Source organism: Topomyia yanbarensis, chromosome 2 (genome assembly GCF_030247195.1).
Source record: "Topomyia yanbarensis strain Yona2022 chromosome 2, ASM3024719v1, whole genome shotgun sequence".
NCBI classification, from domain to species: domain Eukaryota; kingdom Metazoa; phylum Arthropoda; class Insecta; order Diptera; family Culicidae; genus Topomyia; species Topomyia yanbarensis.
The window spans coordinates 22,140,591-22,163,644 of record NC_080671.1 but is presented as its reverse complement, the minus strand read 5'-3'; the positions used below and the strand labels follow the sequence as shown (position 1 = coordinate 22,163,644).

Below are 23,054 nucleotides of genomic sequence, written 5' to 3'. Positions count from 1 at the left end.
AGTTGCCCACAATCAACTTCCATCGAGCTATCAACGCATACCGCTCTTTAAAGTTTGTGCAAATGCTAAGTACTCCGAATGCAGACAAACCTGTGACGTAATTCACGAAGTTTTTGGCGTTTTGAAAATACGAAAAGAAAATACTCATCGGTATCTTCAGATGTGTTTCTTGAAAAGGCTGTTTCCGCATCGATGTCTGAGTCATGTGAATTATTTGCACGGCATTTTGCTGGTACTATGCAATATTTAATCCCAAAAGGGAAAAATTGAATTTTTGTGATTTAAATTCATCTCGTCAGTAACTAGCACTAACTTGGGATTAAGCTAGTCGGTGTATCTAAACTAGTTCCCAAAATTAGCACTGGTTAGACACTATATCCAAACTGTCACACGACATATATGACACTGAAAATAACTGGCTTACCTTTAAGAATGTTTGAACATTGAAGTACTAGTTTGGATACATCGTCTAACTTGTCCCTAAGTTGGTGCTTGTTACTGACAAGATGAATTAAAAATTAAAAAAATCAACTAAACTTTTATTCTTCGATGTATCTATGCTTTGTCTCGACCGTTGAGTTCAATTTTTAATCGTTCGTTTGAGCAAACCCTATAATTTTCTCACATTTGGAAGCAATCGTCCATGTGTCTCATTTTTTTTTAATATGGCGATAGACGAAATATTGCAAATTATCGTGGAATTACCAGCTATTCAGCTTCTTCGAAATTATCTGAGGTTATTGCGAGAGGTGCTGTTTTAGACTGCAACGAACATGTAGTTCCGTGGATCAGTATGGATTCATTCAAGGGATATCAGTTACAACAAATTTGTTAAACTTCAAAAGGGAGCAACTTGCGTTGCGTAAGCACGGTATACTTCGTAGATTGCAGACTGATGACTCTCATTTCCAGCTAGACTACTTGAGGAGCATTGTTTGGGAATAACAATTGATCCAGTCCGAGCGAGATTTTCGCTTGAGAGCCACCATTGGGGGCCACGACTATCTTTACCGTAACTTGGGATGAGAAAGGAAGTGTTGATGTGGTACTTACTTAACGGAAGGCCCCGACTCAGTGACACTCCCATAAGTACCATGGATTGGGTAGTGGGTGGGTTGTCAGGATTCGCTTCAAGCAAGCGATGCGACTGAGAATATATTTTCGTGCATGTTTGAATAGTTTATTGACTGTAGGATACGTAAATCTTCTAGGCGTTTAAACTCTGGCTAATCGTTTATCGAGATTGTTTCATCGAAAATAACTTGAACTCCGGACAGCCGGCTGTCGTGAGTGTTGTCGACAATGTAAAATGGACCGTAAACAATGAGTTTAAAAGTGGTATGGTGGAACATTCACAAATTATGTCACGCAAAAAATACCCAATACTAACTCTCTGTCATATTACCGCGTTATTTTCCCCCATGGTCTAATACGAATCAAATTCTTTTAGTTTTTCCTTCATTTTGTAGTAGCACTTTTATGTCGCTACACGCAAAAGTGTTTATGTTCTATATAAATTCCTATATACATGGAGCAATCGTGCGTAAAAGGCCGATTGCGTCAAAGCACATGACGTGCTCCCCTCCCATTTATGTCACAATTACTCATATCTTGAGCGTTTTTTCAAAACGTCATATCTGCAATGAGTTACTCTCTTTGTTTACTTTCTCTTTCGATTTTTACGGCGTCACTACAACACTTTTCACTTATTTTACAGTACAGATCGAAAGACGGTGGTTTTAACTAGCATATTATGCAAAGAGCTGAGGGATAAATGTTAAAGTGACCGAATTATTAACAGAAGAGAAAGTAAACAAAGAGAGTAACTCATTGCAAATATGACGTTTTGAAAAAACGCTCAAGATATCTCTTCCTCCTAATAGCGTGGCAGAATTTATAAATGGTCCTTATTGGTAATCACAAGCATATTGAGATCCCGTAACTTGAAACGTTCCGATATTACAATGAAGTCGCGAAACAAAAAAATATAAATGCTGCGTTCCTAAACGATATTAACATCATGCACGAATCAAACACCCCCTGTTTCCAAATAGTACGTACATATTCTTAGCTCAGTATAATTGACTGATGAGTTAATGGACTAAAACTAAAGCATTAAATACGACCATAAAACATTTGTTCCTCGTGCTGAAATGATTGCCGCAAATTGGTAATTGGATTTGAATTGATCTTGCGAATTGTCAATTCTCCACCTTCATACATAATTCAAAAGTCATTCACTCAGAAAAGACCATGCGTATTTCCCACACGCATTAAAGACCCAGTGGATTCGTTTCCTAGTTGGTCCAATAAACACTAAACAAACAAATAAATTAGTTTGCTCAGTCTAAAGTAATGTCAGCTCGATTGGCATCAACCGGCGGATACGTGTTCCCTTACAATGCCATCAAATGAAAGTACATTTAAAATTACGAGAACATATGTGCAATTCAGAATATAACAAAATGAAGATTGCTTAATTTTTTGCATTTAAAAAAAGATCGGAAAAATTAGTTGTAGGGTGATGAGCCCATTTTCGCTATGTTTCTATTATCACCCTACCCATTTGAAGCCGTTGGTTAGAGCAGTGTCCGCCATCTTTGTTCAACGCATTGAGTCAAATGATAGCGCAACAATAGGGACACTCGATTCGAGTTTTCGTTGCGCTCAAACACGAGAATCACACTGTTTCCAGCGCATTTGTGTTATTATATTGGTTCTAAACAACGAAGCAAAGCTGTTTATGTCAATTTTTACGCATTCCAATAATTGTAGGCCGAGAAATTAATGAATTAGTGAGGCACCCTGCTTAGTATGGTGAAAATAGGCACTTTACCCTATAACCAAGGTAGTTCATTTTCAAAGATAGCACTGCTGATGAATCACTGTATAAAAATTGGTGATAAGGGACGCGGACGAAAATAGCTAACCACCGCCTAAATTTCAAAAGGGAGCAACTTGGGACCTTTACCATTTTTTACATTTTTTCAACGATATCGACATAGCACTGTACTTTATCTTTGCTATTATGAAGAATTGTTGGAGCCTTCAACTTTTGCTAAAGTTTTTTGTGGATGTATGTAACAAAACTAAAATTGTTATTAAGTGGAAAAATCCCAAGTGATTACGTTCCGTAGTATTTTATGCCCTGGGGGTTTTTAGATTTTTACGAGTTGTCTAATTTGTTTAATGTTTAATGTTTTGCGAGGGTCATTTGAAGTTTCCGGCCTTACCGACAAAAAATCATGGTACATTAAAATTTCAAGTCATTCCAATTAGTACAAAATACATGGCACCCTTCCAAAGTTGATAGGTGACATTTGTTAACAACTATGGATAAAATCGAGTATCGCACGGTGATATGCAAGGGATAAAACTCAAAAAGTGAATCAAAAATCAGAATATATTGGCTCAAATGGCAAGTTCTCCGTAGGCAGTTAAGAATTTGTGCGCAGTGCTGCATTCGGTAACCGTAAACAGAAAACCTTCCTACACGGTCGCAAGCACTCATATTCGACTCTCTTTCCGTGTAAGTTCTCACACTGAGACAGCAACATATACTGTCAATCCCTACTACGTGAGTGCCTTTGCGCAAAATTGTTCTGTCTTTTTGCTCTTTTGCTCGCTTGGTTTCGTTTCAGCTTGACTGAAACCTCTCGATGACAGTCAGTTTCGAAAATTATTGTCATTAAGTCTGGCAAGGGAAGTTTCAAATTCTGCACGTTGTATCGTCTTGAATTCAATATTACAGTTCAAATACATTACCTATTTAAAATTGGTTTGGTTGCTAGCCGAAGATTGTTCGAGAAAAATTGTATTTCAATTTCCTTCGCCGTTTTGACAAGAGTTGTAATAGAATTACGCGCATTCATAAATTCATTCGATGTATGACTGGAACATGCTTAAGCAATGTAATATTTTATAATATAATATTCGTGTTGTATTCTATGGGCTTCCCTAATAATATATAACTGATTTTTGTTTTTCGCAGTCTAGAGTATAGAGAAGATAGAAAACCTAACCTATTCCCAATCGCAGTAGCCAGAGTTAAAATGCAAAAAAAATCAAAACAAATAGATTTTAGTTTTATCGTCATGTTGATGTGTTCGGTTAGTTAAAAAATGTGCTCTATCTGTTGATAAATATGTTTACAGTAAACCAGGTCAAAAAGCATATAAGTGTCTTTCAAGTTTAAATATCAGTATATTACTGATTTCAATCGAATTTAAGGCAAGTGCGAAGGGTCAATAAATATTGGCTAGTGATTGAATCATATGGTGATAATTCAATGATTAAAAACGACGCTTGTTGAATTTGCGAGATAGACGAAGCAGCGCGATGTAAACAAAACGGAAAGAGGAGAATTTGCATAGTGTTGTCACTTGACTCTGCTCGCACTCTCCCTCGTCACTGTTGTTGGCACTCACTATGCTCAGTTTTGGTTGCTCAAGTTCTCTCAACTGAAAAAGACGATCATTTTGATGTGTGACCGAAGTTTTACGTACATTTTGATGAAAAAATGATAGTCATGATTTTGTGCAACTCTGTTTGTGCGTTGCTGCTGTTTCTTATCATTTCTTGGGCGGAAGGAAACGACAAGGAAGTGTGGGGAAGTAGAATTGGAAGGGTAGGAAAAATAACAGCACCAAAACGAAAAGCAGATCATTTAAACTCACAAGTAGTCCAAAACGCCTGCGAGTAAGCCTAAAGCTTTTTGCCACATTGGATAAGAAACTTTAGCATGTCTCTGTGTTTCAGTCGTTCAAACACGGTGTCGTCTATGTAAGTACGACCAAAAATTTGAAATCGCAATTACGCTACTGCTGAGCAGTTGCACATCAGGTTCCGAAGTCGGATTCACAAAGGTCACATGAAAATGACTCAGTGTGCTGAATAGTTGCCATGTGATAATTCAGTTTGCAGTGGCCGGTTAAAGCCCTGGTCAGTATGCCTCAGTGCAGTTTCGAATAATGTAGGAGATCTCTAGAAATAACTGGACACGCACGCCTTTGTTTGGCAACACGTTTGTGGATTTCTCCAACGATTGCAGTACTCGCACGAAGCCCCGGACCGTATTTTTCTCTTATCAAACTTATCGAAATTAGTAGGGCGGGCTCAAGACCAACGAAGTTAATCACTGCTTCTGCCATGGCCAAATCGTCAGCCCATTGATTTCCAGTAATACGGAATATCCAGGAACACAGACAAGATAGAAAGTGTTGGCAATGCTTAGTTCCTCGATTTGGGTTCGGCACGTGATCACTAGCTTGGGCGTGGTTTGTCTGAGCTAAGGGCCTTGATTGCAGCCTGACTATTTGAGTAGAAGTTTATAGCTGTCGGACAAGATCTGTTGAAGGGCCGATTGTACCCTTCGAGAAGATTTCAGCTTGGAATACAGTACAGTATCTACCTAGCGAATGAGATTGTTCCAATTTCATTTCGCGACAGTAGACACCAGTACCGACACGTTTCACCTTCAAAGAACCGTCAGTGTAACAAACCACTTGCATTTGTTGTGTATAGTCAGTCAATCACTCCCCTCGAGAGGGAATCTTCACACGAAATGTCCTGTAAGGAAAACTACATGTGAATGTAATATCGCACTGGTGACAATAATATCTTCAGCCCATGTAACTGTTTGTGACCACAGTCGTGTATGACTGTTCCAAATCCCAGTTTGAGGTGTATGGGTAATGGTTTGATATTTAGAGCCTCAAGGGCAGCAGTCGGAGTTGTGGTAAAGGCACCAGTCAATGCCATGAGCGCTATTTTTTGCAGATGTCTTATCTTTGACTGGACCGTCATCACTTCTCCCCTCTGCCACCACACAAGGCATCCGTATGACAGTATTGGACGTACAATTGTCGTGTAAATCCAATAGATATATTTAGGTTTGAGACCCCAGGTCTTTCCAAAAGTTTGTCTGCACGGCCCGAAGCCACGCAAATTTTCTGGACTCCGAACGCAATGTGGGCAGACCAGTTCAGCTTGGAATCCAATATAGCTCCAACGTATTTGACTTGATCTGGACTGTGCTCCTTCAGCTCCTTCTCTCGAAAAATCGGCAAGAAATCTCCAACGTAAAACATGATAAATAATAAGCCTAAAGCCTTATTCTGCATTACGACGGATCACATTTTCGAACGAATATGGTACGATCGAAGCAGGCTCCCGTTTGATTTTGTGATTATTTGCACGGCATGAAAGTGAAAAAGTGATCCGTCGTAAGGCAGAATAAGGGTGTTTATATCGTTACAGCGTCAGAACCCGAACACCATTATCGTAAAGGGTCTCTTATGATGAAACAATAATAATAATATCGTTGCATACAAGAATAAAAGTCGACTAAAGCACTTTGTAAGGAATGTTTTTTAATAATAGTTTTTTAATAATTAATCGCGGTGGCAGCTGTGGTACGAGCCACCTTGTGTCATTTTTGTTTGAACCAGGGGCTGTTCTGGCCCAAACTGCTGTCAGTTTATACGTTTTAACAACGGTTTAGGTTGTAACCTGGCTCACTTCCACTTTGGGCGATAGCGACATTGGTGAAGATCTGCGGGTCGTATGCTACCAGGAAAGGGAAGCAAAGGACGCGCGCGTGGAACTGTTAGCGTATCCGTCATACAAATTAAAGTTTTCGGTACAGTTAATACGTATTTTAGGCCGCTCAAATTTATTTCGTATTCTTTCCGATCCTGCTGCTTGCTTCGCGCTCGTTCCGATTTTTGACCGTCTATCCAAAGTGCACCTTCACTCTAAGATCTATTGTCTACCAAGACATACCTCCTGATCTTTTCCCTTTCCTACTAACACAATTTCGTTCCCGTGGCGCTTGTGGAGATGCAGAGATAAACTCGGCCTCTATATCAACAGAGAGTGTCGAACTAACATTTCTTCCCTTCTTCGGTAGAACAGCATTTGGCCTACGTCGTTATTTTATGAAAGGATTTAGTGTTGATTGCTCCTGCCAAGCATAATTTTTTGGTTCATTGTGCATTCTCACTGATTCGGTCAATCACAAAGTTCAACTAAAGGGCGAACACGAAATTATTGCGACACATTCAACAGGGCATAACTTTTTTACCATTGGGTAAAAATCAACCAAATTTTGCACACTTTCTCATTGATGTGTATTGTTTACATGCTGTCAAACTTGAAGTCGTGTTTTTTCGATTCAACGAAAATGGAGGTGAACCAACGCGAGTCGAGAGAACAAATTCTTTCCAAACACCTGGAATTTCCTGACCTGTCGCACCGGCAGTTGGGAAAAATGTTGAACATTCACCATTCAACCGTCTCCAGAGTGTTGAAGCGGTTCCAGGAGCGGTTGACGTTGGACCACGGCAAAGGAGCTGGAAGAAAACCGGGACCGGAGAACAAAAAGACGGAAGGAAAGATGAAGCGGATGATTAAAGCAAATCCCAACGTCTCAAGCCGTGATTTAGCTAAAAAGATCGGCATGTCGCAGAGCTACGTCCAGAATGCAAAGAAAAGAGCTGGACTACATACATACAAGGTACAGAACTTCCCAAATCGCGATGAGCGGCAACAATCGACGGCTAAAACTCGGACACGGAAGCTCTACGAGAAGATGCTGACAAAATATGGCTGCTGTGTGATGGACGACGAAACGTATATAAAAGCCGATTTTAAGCAAATTCCGGGGTTGGAGTTTTTCACCGGCAAGAGCCAGTTCTATGTGGACGACAAATTTAAGAAGAAGAAAATGTCGAAGTTCGCCCCCAAATATCTCATTTGGCAGGCCATCTGCTCTTGCGGACTGAGGAGTGAGCCTATCATGACAAAGGGCGCAGTAAATGGCGAGATCTACAAATCTGAGTGCCTCGAGAAGCGCCTTTTGCCGTTCTTGCAGCAGCACGACGAAGCTCCGCTATTTTGGCCAGATTTGGCATCTTGCCACTATTCTAAAAGTGTCCTGGAGTGGTATGAGGCCAATTCTTTCCATTTTGTTCCAAAGGACATGAATCCGCCAAACTGTCCAAAGCTGCGCCTGGTGGAGCAACTGAGAAACTGGTACCGGATGACACTGTAAAGACTTTGATGGAGGGCATCAAGCGAAAATGCGTTCAATTTTACACTTAAGGCTCCATCGATTAACATTTCTTTTGATTTTTTGAAGTAAATATATGTATAAAACTACCCTAAAATTTTGGTTTGATTTTAAACATTATAAGAAAATTGCCATGACATTTTCGGTGTCGCAATAATTTCGTGTTCGCCCTTTACGCACAGAGGAGCAACTGGGGTCGAATCCTGACCAAAATTATTTATTGCTGCTATTGCTGTTATTATGCCTTAATATGAACTAAAAATTGACAATAACTTGTTTTTGGAACAATTTGGCATCTATCCACATACCAGTGCACAGTGGTCCAGGAAGCGAAATTAGCGGGAAACAATTGTTAACGCATTCATCTTTAGGTTTAGAGATTTTGTGTCTTAGAAACATTTATTGTGCGTGACAAACTGCATCTTTTGGCTGAAACGGTTTTAGGGTGGCCCTTAAAATGTCAAAGTTGTAGACATTATTTCAAATTATAGTTCAGAGAGAATGATACATTCTTCTGCAATATTCTAGACCAATCAATTTTGAGCAACTTTGTTGAAGATACTAAATTTGTATCTCAAACCGTTTTCATTTTATAGCGAGTTCCATATCATAACTTAGGGTGTCTCTCAAAAAAGCAGTTTTCTCCGTACAGTTTTTTAATATGATTTTTCTCACAAAAGTACCCTTCAGTGTACTTTTAGAACATGATTAGAGGCAACTTTTGCTGAAGAAAGATCTTATCTTAATTTTATCTTGTCTGGTTCAAAAGTTATACTTAATTTTCACTAAAAAATACGCTCTTTTCAAATGTCGATATCTCAAAAGGGGGAAAACGAAAATTGATAATTTTGATTGCATTTGAAAGGCTGTACTTTTGCCTATAATATATTGAAAAATTAGAGAACGCTTTTTTGTCTTTCTCAAATAAATCAAATTTAAGTAAAAGCATTTTTGCGTATAATCCTACAGCGCTCATATTAAAAAAAATATTTGTTTTACGCGGATTCTGTGAATTCTTGTCAAGACTTTTCAAGGATCACATACACTTGCAGGCTTTTCATATTGCAAATAGGGTGATGACCCTATTTTGGGCTCACTCGTTAGGGTGGCGCACTCTATCAGTAATTGCTCGATCTATGTACAATCGTTGAAATGCATATAAATTATGATCAATGCGTTAGGGTCAATATATTTGCTTTATTCCTGAAAACCAGTATATTAAATAACTTGTATACGAGCGCAATAGAAACTAGAATCGATTTCCTCTTACTTCCACCCTACCATACCACCAACAAACATAATGGAGCTATCGAAAATGCAAATATACACTGAAGTCTTTTTAGGCGGTTTTTTATGCGCGCATCCCCTACATAAAGAAGCCTAAGTGTACAGTATGTAAAATAATTAAAGACACCCTCGTTCTTTTCTATTTAATCCCATTACCACTACTACTAGTATTACTGATACTGCTACCTGCTGAAACCGTTCCTGCAAATGAACGAAATCGATTGTAAATATGTGTAGATTTTGGGAAATCTTGGCAATAATTCAAAGCAAATTATAGGTCAAGTCATTGGTGATTGGTGGTCTTTACCCTATCTGCATTAGGAAAAGCCTGCAAATGTATGTGACCCTTGAAAAGTCTTTATAAGAATTCACAGAATCAGCGTAAAACAAATATTTTTTAATATGAGCGCTGTAGGATTATACGCAAAAATGCTTTTACTTAAATTTGATTTATTTGAGAAAGACAAAAAAGCGTTCTCCAATTTTTCAATATATTATAGGCAAAAGTACAGCCTTTCAAATGCAATCAAAATTATCAATTTTTGTTTGCCCCCTTTTGAGATATCGACATTTGAAAAGAGCGTATTTTTTAGTGAAAATTAAGTATAACTTTTGAACCAGACAAGATAAAATTTTTCTTTCTTCAGCAAAAGTTGCCTCTAATCATGTTCTAAAAGTACACCGAAGGGTACTTTTGTGAGAAAAATCATATTAAAAAACTGTACGGAGAAAACTGCTTTTTTGAGAGACACCCTAAGTTATGATATGGAACTCACTATAAAATGAAAATGGTTTGAGATACAAATTTAGTATCTTCAACAAAGTTGCTCAGAATTGATTGTTCTAGAATATTGCAGAAGAAAGTATCATTCTCTCTGAACTATAATTTGAGATAATGTCTACAACTTTGACATTTTAAGGGCCACCCTAAAACCGTTTCAGCCAAAAGATGCAGTTTGTCACGCACAATAAATGTTTCTAAGACACCAAATCTCTAAACCTAAAGATGAATGCGTTAGCAATTGTTTCCCGCTAATTTCGCTTCCTGGACCACTGTGCAGTGCAGAGGTTAATTTTTTATATCCTTTCGAATACTAATTATTTCGAGGAGATCTCTGTGAATACATTTGTTTTTGTTTTTCTAGTAGCATAAACAGTTGATCGGTCGAAAAGGGATTGGATATTCATACAAATACATACTATTTGAACTTACAGCATTTTGGTGTACTATAAATTAGTAAAAATTTCAATATTTTAAATCGCTTGGAATTTGTGGATTAGACTGTTGTTTTTTGGATAGCTGGAATCTTGTTTTGTAATATTGCTTCAGTAACTTTGACGGATGTTTAAATGTTTAAAAAAGGTACTTTTAAAGTAGGTGCCATACATAGCGGCACTACTGTTTTCAATTATTTTTAAGCTGAGGTTATTTAAATAGTTGTGTTCAACTACGTTTGTTATTATATTGTCTTATTTAATGCAGTCATCATCATTAGTAAGCGATATTGCTGGATACATAATGAAAAATTCTTTAACAATTTTTGACATACTCCTTATTTTGCCATATTATGCAGTATGCTTTTAGGTATGTAAAAAAATAAAATCAAACAAAAAATGGAGCAAAATAGAGTTTATTTGGTTATCTTTTCTACTTTTGTCGTGACTAACGACTTACCTTTCAATATAGGGGCCCCTTTTCAAAATTTTGGAAAAAAAAGATGATGTAAGATTTTGAACGCTTATGTCTTTTCTTGTACTGAATGGATTTAATCAATGTCTTCGGCATTTTGTCGAAAATATTTGTACCAATGTTGTATTAAATTTCGGAATATATAGGACATTCATTATCAACGGAAAAATAGTGTTTTGAAAAATCTTTCGAAAACGACTCGGAAAAGTGAAAATTTTCAGCCCATCCCGCACAGAGCCGTCAATATGGTGCACCAACCGAACAAAAATTTTAAAAATTGGTCCACTACATGTTTGTTCCTATGATTATTCGTATTGGGTTGCTTGACGAGAGCAGTTGGTGGGGGAAAGCCGGCATATTCGTTTTGGTTATGCCACTAAAAACCGGACGGAAATGTACGGCACGAGAACGAGCGAGAAAGCGATAGTAGTGCATATTAGCGAAAGCGTTACGTACATTTTGAACCTTAATAACAGGTTTTTGCAAATCCTTCCAAGAAACTCAGTGAATGTGGCAACTCTACCACTAAGCGAAAGCTACACCAAAACGAATGATGCAAATATTTTCATTTATCGCACAAAAGGAGGGCCTTTCATCTGCATCGAAAAGTTAATAAATAGGAACGCCTTGATGCAAAGCGTGCTCATTCGGTGTGACCTGCGAAAGGGGAATGATCATATGTGTGTGCGCATTAAAAACAATCGTCGGCAAGGTTTGAATCATTTCAAAAGATTCTCGTCTTGTATCAACATAGTTATCTACAAACCGTCCTTATTAGTACGAATGAAAAATGGAAAAGTATGGGTTGGTAATGTATATGACATAACAGGGGTGTCATGACCACACTTCGAAGTTATTTCAAATCTTGCAAAGCATAAATTTGATATAATTTCAATGATTGTTCCTATATGAATGAAATGAAGGTCAATGCGGCAATAACTTTGCAATCTATAGAACATTTTTATATTTTTAGTTATCATATATTAAAGTCATCTCTTCCAAACAACTTAACCCTCTGCTGCCAACCTCGTGGTTTTGCAGGGTTAAGGAGAATCATTGTAAAATGTCCAATACACGATTTTATGTTGTTACCTCCACTAAAACACTTCAGAACACTCCCACCTGTCATACATGTACATTGTCTGGTTGTTGAAGTCATTATGTGAAATTATTGACCTGTATTCAATGCGGAGAACTCGGTAATAAAATTGTTTTACTGAATATACTAACGAACGGGATCCCCAGGAAAATTTCGCTGAGCCCGGTGAATCGAACTTAATGCGTAAAATTTAGCCATTTGAAAGAGATACAAGAAGAATTTTAAGAATATGATCATCGCGGTTATGTCCCGGACATTACACGCCCCTAGTTTTTCGCTAAGCTTGTTCATTTCTGTACGCTAGGAAAAAGACTCCGATGGTTGTTTCAAGAGATTTTAACATTGATATTTCAAAGCAAGAAAATATGAAATTTGTTCATTTCATGATTGAATGTCTCAACGAGCTTAGAATCCAGCGCATTTCTTTCAAAGCAGACGCCAACAACAAAGGTTCTTTTCAGAACCACCATAATTATTACTAAGAATAACTTGAAATATTCCAACATATTTCACTGAGTATCATTCGATTTGAATTACAAGTCAAACGAGTAGTCACGACACTCCGGTTATGTCCTAGACATTACCCACCCATCTTTTTTACCTTTCAAAGCCTAAGACATTTAAGAAAAAAATCTCAAAACCCTTCAAGAGACACTTTAAAACAGTTTAAGCTTCTCGTTTTTTAAAGGATGATTTGAAAGGGGCTTCAACACTCCGGTAGTCTTGTCATTATCCACATTTAGATGACCGTCTGAAACTGTAAGACGACTTCGCCTGAATTTAATAATGATGTGCACTCAGAGCACTGCATGACTTCGGGAGGGTTAAACAACATTCTAATCAGTTCTCATGCGAACTTTCAACTACGGGTGTTTGGTGTAAACTTCTAACAGCAATTCGTGCAACTTTTAATGCGAAATTTCTTAGAACATTAAGTTCGGTTGATACTTTATATAGCTTACTATTCAGCGCGAAATTAAGCACATCAAAGTGTTCCAATTTAGATACGATATATATTACATTTTAACAATTTTTTGTTGGTATTTTAGAAAAATCTGCATTTTGAGCAAAAATCTGTTATCTGTATGTACAGAATCTTGGTCACAAAATCATCAGAAAAATCTGTAAACTACGGTATAATCTGCATATGAGGCAACCCTGCACGCCACACATAATTTAAAGAGCAAGAGAGTGGGGTCTCTCACGCCCAACCACCCCATCTCCAGCGCAAAGAAAAGAGCGTTCTGCTTGTTCTGTGGTATATGAACATTGTATGCATGAAACTAGCGCGTCTGTGCATCATTGGAATGATTGCTGACGGCAATCATGGAATACGCATATTGCCCCTGAAGAGTTTGATCTGGCACACATCGTTTGCTTACTGAGGTCAGAAAGCAAACTGACGATTTTTTCATGTGTTCTGTTTTTATATGTGTGCCGCATTTCATTGGATGACAAAGGGACAGTCCCAGCAGCGCTCGCTGCTCGGTAGAATTGTACGGGCCAAGCATGGAGTAGATAATTACTGCTTTCACAAAACCTATTATTTCCATTATTTTCAGTAATTGTACATATTACGGAATTAGACACAAAATTGTTGTATATATTTCCAATGAGATAGCTCAAAAATCTTATTTTTTCATTCAGTACAACGGGAGATATTCATGTTCAAAAACTCGGGTAAAATTCCGGCCAAAATTTGAAATGGGGTCCTTATAATGAAACGTTAGAAGTATTCTGCTTCAAAAGTATTTTGGTTATTGGCCAGGAATTTGTTCTAGTTACTCATCTGTGCTACGGGCAGCCTACCTAAGCTAAGCTAATGATTATGCTGTAGGTTTTAAAGCTAATGATTATGCTGTAGGTTTTAAAGCGACGCATACAGAGGAGAGTCACAGTCCGATCTTCACGTTTACAGTTAATATCCGATTTTCAAAGCGGTTTTTATGAAGTTAGTTCAGTTGTTCCTCGTTTTATTTATATGGTTTATATTTTGCTCAATATAAACCATATAGGGTGATGAGCCTATTTGCACCATGTTTCTATTATCACCCTACCCATTTGAAGCCGTTAGTTAGAGCAGTGTCTGCCATCTTTGTTCAACGCATTGAGTCAAATGGTAGCGCAACAATAGGGGCACTCGATTCGAGTTTTCATTGTGCTCAAACATGAGAATTTTACTGTTTTCAACGCATTTGTGTTATTATATTGGTTTTTAACAACGAAGCAAAGCGGTTCATGTCAATTTTTACGCATTCCATTGATTGTAAGGCAAGAAATTACCGAATTAGTGAGGCACCTTGCTTAGTATGGTGAAAATAGGCTCATCACCCTACATAAGTCGCACCGAAATCAGTTGCCAAATAATTGGCATGAGTTTCTATTCGTTTATTTAGAATATTCCTAATCAATATTAATAAATCTTCCTTTTACTTTTTTGAATAAAATAATGGCGCACTAGGATAACTTCCAATACTGGTGCATGATTTTAGAGGTAATAAGCTTGTCGAGAGCTAAATTTGCATTGGTCATAATTGCGTCTGAACAATAATTCAGTAGAATAGCCTCTTTCATTATTGCTATATCCCAAGTCCCCCATTTTTATGATTTGCTGTAGTAGAAAATACCACTCCCGTGATACACCTGTGAATGCAGAAGTATCCTCGGTTGCTAGTAACAATTTATGTCGGACTAACATTTCTTCGTACCCCTGCATTCTGATATTGTCGGCTTCTTAAGCGCGTGTGAGAAATGTAACCCAGGTCTGTTTTTATTTATTAAAACTGTTCGAACTATCGAACTTCCTGTGGAAATACTTGGATATACAATCTCATTTCATGCTAATCTAGCGTATGCTTTTTATGTTCACATTTGATTGTCAAAAATCATAAACCACCATCCCACTCACAGCAAACAAAAATAAGCTTCTTGTTTGACGGCTCGTAGAATTTCATTTATTTTAAAATGATTTTTCCTTCGTTTCTAAATCTTTCTTTCCGATTTTGATATCTTACGACTTGGTTGCCAACTTTCCGTTTCCGGTCTTCGCGAAAAACAAATACATAAAACAACGAAAATCCTATAGGTGGTTTCAGTTCCGGCTCACAGGACTCGACCGCGACCCGAAAGAGCGGCAAACAGTATACTAACGCAAATAGGAAACCTTCGCCATGAGCTGTATTCTGTATCGAGCTAAATGTAATATATGTTTGTGGATTCATTAGGCATTTTCGTAGAGGAATAATGTGTTTCTTAATCATGCAGCAGTACAACACTTGTTAGTTATTTTTACTTTTATTCAGCAGGCATTTATGAAACATTTCTTTTAACTATTCTATTGAGAAATTCGAAAATGTTAGCCATGTTAGGGAACAAGTTCAATTTTTGACGATAGTCAACTTTACCGGATTTCGCGATTGATCTTCTACTATTGGTACGAATTTATGTTGAGCTAGGATGGAAATGTAACCGTTTCCTTTATATGATTTAATATAGAGCGAAGAGAAGCAAAATAGCTTGAGCACGTTTTGGTTAACTAAATATTAAAGTGATCCCTATTTATATGAAAACCGACGTCTTTTCAAGTCTGATGACATCCCAGTAGCCTTTGAGTGTTCGCTTCAGATTCGCTGTCACCGATAATAATCGAAAACAACAAAATTATGACCTCCGTGAGTCAAACACTGCAAACCGTTCCAACTAGTCCGGTTACCGAACGACGAACTCCCTCGCGAAAGATACCGTCACCCTATCGTACCGTGCCGGCAAGGAGTCGATTCACCAAATCTCCCAACAAAGTGTCCCGTAACAATACGTTCATAGCGCCCAGTCGAGTGGAACACAATGGAGTCAATGATGATGAACACCCTCAGGAGGAGCCTTTCGAAGTGGTGTCCAAAGCTAAATGTGCTAGTGCTGGCGCGGTGGACGATCTGAGGGATCAGCAGGACGGTGCCAATTTGATTGATATTTTTCAAGGGGAGGATATCAAGTTTTCTGGTATGGTTTTTTTATGGTCATATGAAAACAAATAAGAAAAATATGTAACTTTGTTCAGTTATTTTATTTGGTTTAATTAATATAGTATCAAACTTTCATTTATTTGTCTATTGATAATAAGCTTTCCTTATCTCTGTCAGTCAGTCAGTCTTTCTTTTTCTTGTTAGATATGTAGTAAAATGTTCTACAATGTTATCCTAATTACTTTCCTTCAATGACATTAACAGTTCTACTAACTGCAGAAGAATCTGAAGCTCATGAGGACCCTTGTCAACTACCCCAACTTCCAGTAATCTCGGTGGCCAAAGTCTCCAAAAAGGCTAGCGCCATTCCTGTTAAAACTAAGTCTTTCCTTGGTCGGCCGATCCGATCACAGCGGAGCATCATCAGTGGCAATGATTCAAAAACCATCAAATTTCTGCTCAAACTGACCACTAAAAGCTACTTCGAAACCCTGAGATACGAAATTGATCGCATCAAGGAAAGTGATCGTAAAATGCAAGATCAAACTAGTTCACATGCACACTCGATCATGGCTTTGATCAGCAGGGGAGTCGATTTTGATAGAAAAATGAACGATTTGCGAGAGCAGAATGCAAGGTTACTGGTTGAAACAAGGGAAAAGGATCGAGCCCAACAGGATACAGTTAATGCAATCACTACTGAGTTGAATGAGCTGAAGTCAGTGCTGCCCAAACTGATTATCTTTTGATATGTCTAATTTTTCACATTATTACAGATCCGTTTGCAATCTACTTTTGAAGAACATCGAAAAAGATCACGAGTTGGAGGTTCTTGCGAGAAAGTTACGCAAATCGAAAAAGTTTGACTCAAATACGTACAAAATGCTCAAGTCCCAACTTAGAAAACCCATTCAGGGAAAGAGCGAATCCAGGAAATCAATGGTTAAATTAGTACAGCAAAAATCACCTTGTTCTCTCCCGTCGAAAACAAGAAGCGAAAACATCATAGGCAACCAAAAATCCAAAGGATCACGCCGATCGCTTGCTCGAATCAAAAGCGACTGGTCCTCGCTTTCCAGCATGTCATCGGTGTCCACCGGAACGGACATGTTGAGTGACATTGAAATGACCTCAGACAAAAAGAGTGGTAGCAGTGCAGCTTCGCAAAAAACTCCCAATACATCCGCCGAAAACTGTATTGTGGGTGAGTCGTTCATTGTTGGATATTCTGTAATTGTCTATAATTTAACATTTTGTTTTAGATCCAAATATCTCAACGAAAAAGCAAAAAACGAAAAATAATGAAACTAAGGGCAAGCAGTCAAGCTTAATGAAAATTTTCTGCTGCGGTAGACGTTCAAAAACTAACAAGGAAGTTAAATCTATTGAAAATTTCGAAGTAGTTTAACATCTTTATTTACTATTTATAATATACAATGAAACATGTTTTTAAACATTTATATAACCTTACGGCATAACATTCCACGGGGTATATGATTTTGGCTCCGCTTCCGTGAACTGAAAAATTGGACATAGTTACTCAATTTGATTCTAATTCATTGCCAGACAATCAAACTAACCTTCTTCGTAATATCATCCTGACACGCAAGTCGAATCCTAGATGAAGTAGCGGGCGAAACCATATTGAAATCATCACTAAAATTTTCCTCCTGGCGAGCTGCCGATATGGCCTCTCGAATGCCAAAGAATACCGAGGATGCCAGAAATAGCGGCGGTTCTCCAACAGCTTTCGAAGAGTACACCGCCCTTGGGTTCGGAGCTCCCGTCAGCAGAGATACATTGAACTCACCAGGGATATCGGCGAATCCGGGTATTTTGTATGCTCCCGGTCCTCTGGAGTATACCGTACCGGTTGGAGAGTATACCATTTCCTCCAAAGTGAACAGACCGTAGCCTTGCATGAATCCTCCTTCGATTTGGCCAATATCGATCGCTGGATTGATACTGGATCCCAGATCCATCACAATATCCGTTCGGATCACTTGGTGATCTCCTGTCAAACAATCAATTTCCACTTCAGAGCAGGCGGCACCGAACGTGAAATAGTTGAACGGATTGCCAGAATTTGTAGCAAAATCATAACCGATGTCAGGAGTAGCGTAAAAGCCGGTTGCGGATAACGAAACTCGATCAAAGTACGCTCTGGTGATCCAAAAGTCCCAATCTTTATCGGGGAACTGTTTCCTGTAGGGTTCCAACCGATCGAAGATAATTTTACATGCATTCATAACTGCCATTCCATTCAGATCTGATCCTGCACTAGCGGCCGTCGGTGGAGTGTTGGGTACCTTGTCAGTAGCCGTCTCGGAAATGTGAATTCTCTCGAATGGAATCTTCAAAGTTGTAGCTGCAACCTGAATCATCTTCGTGTGCAAACCCTGCCCCATTTCAGTTCCACCGTGGGACAGCAGTACTGCGCCATCTTGATACACGTGAACCAGCGCTCCAGATTGATTTAGGTGAACAGCGGTGAAGGCAATGCCGAACATGGTTGGAACAATGCTGATACCACGCTTGCGCCAGCGGTTTTGTTTATTAAATTGGTTGATCGCTGCTCGACGATCCTCGTAGTCGGACGATTCGATTACTTCCGTCCAGCATCTTGAACAGAGATAAAATACAATTGTAAGATTTGTTTCCTTCGATTTATGTTTTATATTGTTGGTTGTATTTCAACAAATTGCTATTGAGCCTAATAAGGTTTTATCAAATTGAGATTTGGAAAAATACAAAAATATAAGTATAAAAAAAATGAATTAATAACAAAATGATGCAAGATACTATAATACCGATTGTACATGCAAATAAATCCATTTGACCGAAAGTAGACCAATAAGTTTGTGAATGATACACTCTTTAATGTTGAACATCGTATGTACACTCCCACTAACGTCGTCGAGATTGACGTGGTTATCAAATAATCTTACGCCGATTAAGATACTTCATGTTTACCAGTTAAATTCAATATCAAGACACAGGTGAAGAAAAAGTGAGTACTCTTTTGAAATCATTTCGGTTGTACTTTGAAGGTTATCCTGTTGGATAAGCTTCGATATCCGACATTCCTAAAGTCATGACCCACAGTAAATGCATTGTAAAGCGGCCCTTGCACGTTCAATATATACGAGTATTGTCGATATTGTTTCAATACGTCAATCCCATTTGAAATGTACATCGTCAATACAACTTTTTTTCATTACACGTACAATACTTTAGTCAATACTGTCTAGTATTGACAAAAATATTAAACGTGTAAGGCCCGCTTAACGAATCGAAGTACTCAAAGTGCAAAATAAGCTGAAAAAGGTCTCCTTTGTGGTGGTAATCGCAATTCTGCACATAATTGTCCGATGTACAAGCGTTTGGATAAGCTTAAATGTTTCACAAAGATGCGATCCATATACACTTTTGAGCAAACTTCGAAGCTTATTGCATTGCAAAATACATTTTCCAACCTATCTGACGATGATGTGAGGAGTTCGGAAGGGGATAACGAAACATTTCAACTCTTTATGTCAAAAGGAAGATAAACTATCGCGCAAGAAATGGACAGAACTATCCAAACCATCTGCTTCAAAGAAATAAACGACGATCAAAATAGGTTCCCCTGGTTTGAAAATTCAATGATAAATCAATTTTAAACAAGGTTGATAACAATACAATTGTGGAATGTATTTACAATGTTTTTGAAGTTCTGAATCCACTTAAAAATAGCATCTCTTCCTGGCTCCCAACTATTGGCGAATTATCCAAGCAATTAGTCGTAAAATGGGCTTTTCCAACTTCACTAATCAGTTTCAATGGCTCAGTGGCACAGTGACTCTCAGAGCGTGTAGATGTGTTTTTGAGTCCGTACAGTGTAGCGTAGTAAAACAAAGTTTGCTAATTTGCTGTCAAAGTTATCCTGAGCCTTCTTCGCCTCTTCGAGGTTTTGGAATTTTGTGTTTACCTGTTAACAGTTATATGACCAACAGAGCAGTGGCAGTGTGTATCATCTTGTGAGTTACCGTTATAAATAAGTTAAGTATCGCTATTATATTGCGTTCCCCTCTCTTGGTTCTCCTACTAACGTGCACTGGGCACTAGGCCCATGCAAAAATGATTCCGCTGACAATGACTCGCCTCAAGGTAAGATGACGTAATCTTCTTCCAAGCCAAAGACAAAAAGTGTTTGAATTTACTGAGATTTTTCAAGCTCTGACGGAACGATATTCGGCCGTGACAGAAATATCAAAAACGATATTGCTGGCTACAGGCCCTTTGCGAAGAAGTACGGAGTATATATACCAACTAATCGGGTTGAAGCCTGCGGGGTCGTCTCCGATTCGAGTCTGATTTGCGAGGATTTGCTGACACATGGGTGTACTATTTTAAAGACCCCATGCTCCAGCTAGTGAAGATATTGGAGTGCAAACGTTTGCATTCAGCAGCAGTCGCAGCTGGCGCAAAGAGGAATGACCTTCGTCGGGTCGACTCTACCCAACAACCTCTAAATTTACAACATTTAACACTTTTAAATGACCCTTAAAAGAATCTTTATAAGTTTTCTCCCTGCAGTAAAACATTTTTGATGCATTTGACTGCAAAATGCCCCCTTCCTTTCAGCGATTGTATCGTTTGATGGCTAATTCATCATCGAGGTCACGGATCTGATCACTGTTCTACAGTGGAATTGCAGGAGTGTAACCCCGAAAATCGTTCCTTTGAAATTTAAATAAAAAATTTGTAATGCGATGCAATTGCATTATGCGTAGCATGACTTACTTCAGAACTTTCACTTTTTTAATATTATTCGACTGGATCGAGAAGACTCTCACAGAGGAGTACTTTTGGGGATCAAAAAGTGCCTTTCCTTCAATCGAATCGACCTCCCCTCGACACCAGGCATTGAAGTTGTCGCTTGCCAAACCAGAATTAAAGGCAAAGTTACCTTCAGACCAAAATCGATCAACCTCACTCCACGAGCTTTACGACATCTCCAATATGACCATTTTGAACACGGGTAAAATGACACGGATTCCCGCTCCTCCAATGCGCCCGAGCGCCTTAGACTTGTCCTTCTGCTCGACTTCGCTGCGGACAGATTACATGTGGAAGGTATCATAACAGTTTTTGCAACCGACCGAGACGGTTGTGCCTCCAGGTGGAAGGTTTTGTTCTCGAGAGAGTGACGGAGTGCGAGACGCTGTATGCGTTATTGTGGGAGAGAGAGAGATAGAGACCAGTTTGTTAAGTGTGAGTCGACAGTTGATACGTCGGAGGCGTGGTCAACGGCATCCTCGACAAGTGGTGTTTTCACAGCAAACCGCGGGTAGACGAATTTGCCTACCGCGGTGGCAGAAATCGACAGTGATCGTGCCTGTACACACAGAAAAAAATATAGTGTATTGGTGTCGTCGGGCAATTCTAATCGACGAGAGGGAAGCGTCACAGGTAGACCCATTTGCTCTATTTGTCTACCGCAGAAGTGGTACGACGAATAAGGAAAACAAGTGGCACCGAAAAGTACCGCATCGACAGTGGGATTTTCGCAGCAAGCCACAGGTAGCCACATTTGTCTACCGAGGTGGTGGAAACGGAGAGAGCGCGCTTGTGGTGGTGATACCGACGAGCAGCTTAATCGGAGAGAGTTTTGAAGTGTTGTTTCTCTACTGAAGAAGCAACGCGACGAAGAAGGACAGCAAGTGTCACATTGTCAAACAACGGGCACCGAGTTTACAACGTAACACATGAGGTGTGTTCTACCGGTGTCTTCGTCACCTAATAGATAGCAGATAACAGGTATATTTTTCATTCCTTTTTGTGATAGTTTTTCTTATTAGGTAAAATGGATGAAGAGATGGGAGAACGAGTAACAGACCCTCCCCCTAAGCCTTATGCTGAAAATGTAAATCCGACTAGAATTAAAATTTACCCAGAGTCGTCAACGGGACCATGGATTGTATTTATTAGGCGTAAAGCAAAGGCGCTAAATATCATTCAAATTTCTAAAGATTTGACTTCGCGATTCTCGGATGTAAAAGAGATCGTCAAAGTTAATAAAGATAAAATACGCATTGTCGTTGGTAGTTTCAAACAAGCCAATGCAATTGCTTCTTGCGAGCTTTTTACGCGTGAATATAGAGCGTATATTCCTTCAAAAGAAATTGAAATTGATGGGGTCATCACAGAATCGAGTTTGACTGTTGATGACTTAGTTAAGCATGGGGTTGGTCGTTTCAAAGACACCATACTTAAAGACGTAAAAATACTTGAATGCAAGCAATTGCATTCAGTATCACACGAAGGAGATAAAAAAGTTTATCGACTGTCTGACTCATTTCGAGTGACTTTCGCTGGGTCTGCGCTGCCCAACTATGTCATTATCGATAAGATTCGTCTCCCTGTTCGCCTTTTTATCCCTCGTGTAATGAATTGCCTTAATTGCAAACAGCTTGGCCACACAGCCACTTACTGTTCCAATAAGGCACGGTGTGGCAAATGTGGGGGTTCTCATCAAGAGGATACATGCAATGAAAATTCAGAAAAATGTTTAATGTGCGGAGAAAACTCACATGAGCTCCCTGCATGCCCCATTTATAAATTGCGAGAGGATAAAATTAAACGATCCTTGAAGGAGAGGTCTAAGCGCTCCTATGCAGAAATGTTGAAAAATGCTACCCCTAAACCCATCTTCTTAGAAAACACTTACGCATCTCTATTTTCGGAACAGTCTGACTCTGACGGAGCGTGCGAAGGTACATCATTTGTTTTACCCGGAAATTCCAGAAAAAGAAAACAGTCTTCTTTTCCCAAGCTGCCAAGAAAGGGCCTTAAAATTTCTCCACCAATAGATAAACTGCGCCCAAAACCGAAAAATTCCGATTCAAAACCGAAATCAATTCCTCCCGGTTTTGGGAACGTACAATCCAAACAGAACACCAT

General features: G+C 38.8%; 3 protein-coding genes across 5 annotated transcripts in view; 2 read left to right on the top strand and 1 right to left on the bottom strand.

Moving 5' to 3' along the window:
- LOC131682638 (transport and Golgi organization protein 1) overlaps positions 1 to 15,716 on the top strand; it is a 36,259-nt gene extending 20,543 nt beyond the window's left edge. For 2 of the 3 annotated variants that reach the window (XM_058964287.1, XM_058964286.1), the window contains one exon: positions 15,233 to 15,716. In XM_058964287.1, coding sequence (XP_058820270.1) covers positions 15,233 to 15,321 — 89 coding nt within the window. In that variant the 3' untranslated portion in view covers positions 15,322 to 15,716. Of the gene's footprint in view, positions 1 to 14,608; positions 14,642 to 15,232 lie in introns of all 3 variants that reach the window. The other variant, XM_058964288.1, reaches the window with a different exon arrangement.
- A 618-nt stretch (positions 15,717 to 16,334) lies between these two features.
- LOC131682645 (uncharacterized) lies at positions 16,335 to 17,517 on the top strand. Its single transcript, XM_058964296.1, has 3 exons — positions 16,335 to 16,827; positions 16,886 to 17,313; positions 17,372 to 17,517. The coding sequence occupies exons 1-3, from the start codon at positions 16,361 to 16,363 to the stop codon at positions 17,515 to 17,517; spliced, it is 1,041 nt and encodes a 346-aa protein (XP_058820279.1). The 5' UTR covers positions 16,335 to 16,360.
- LOC131682639 (xanthine dehydrogenase) overlaps positions 17,502 to 23,054 on the bottom strand; it is a 56,414-nt gene continuing 50,861 nt past the window's right edge. The window contains exons 5-6 of the mRNA XM_058964290.1: positions 17,690 to 18,731; positions 17,502 to 17,627 (exon numbers count right to left, since the gene is read on the bottom strand). Coding sequence (XP_058820273.1) covers positions 17,577 to 17,627; positions 17,690 to 18,731 — 1,093 coding nt within the window. The 3' untranslated portion in view covers positions 17,502 to 17,576. The remainder of the gene's footprint in view (positions 17,628 to 17,689; positions 18,732 to 23,054) is intronic.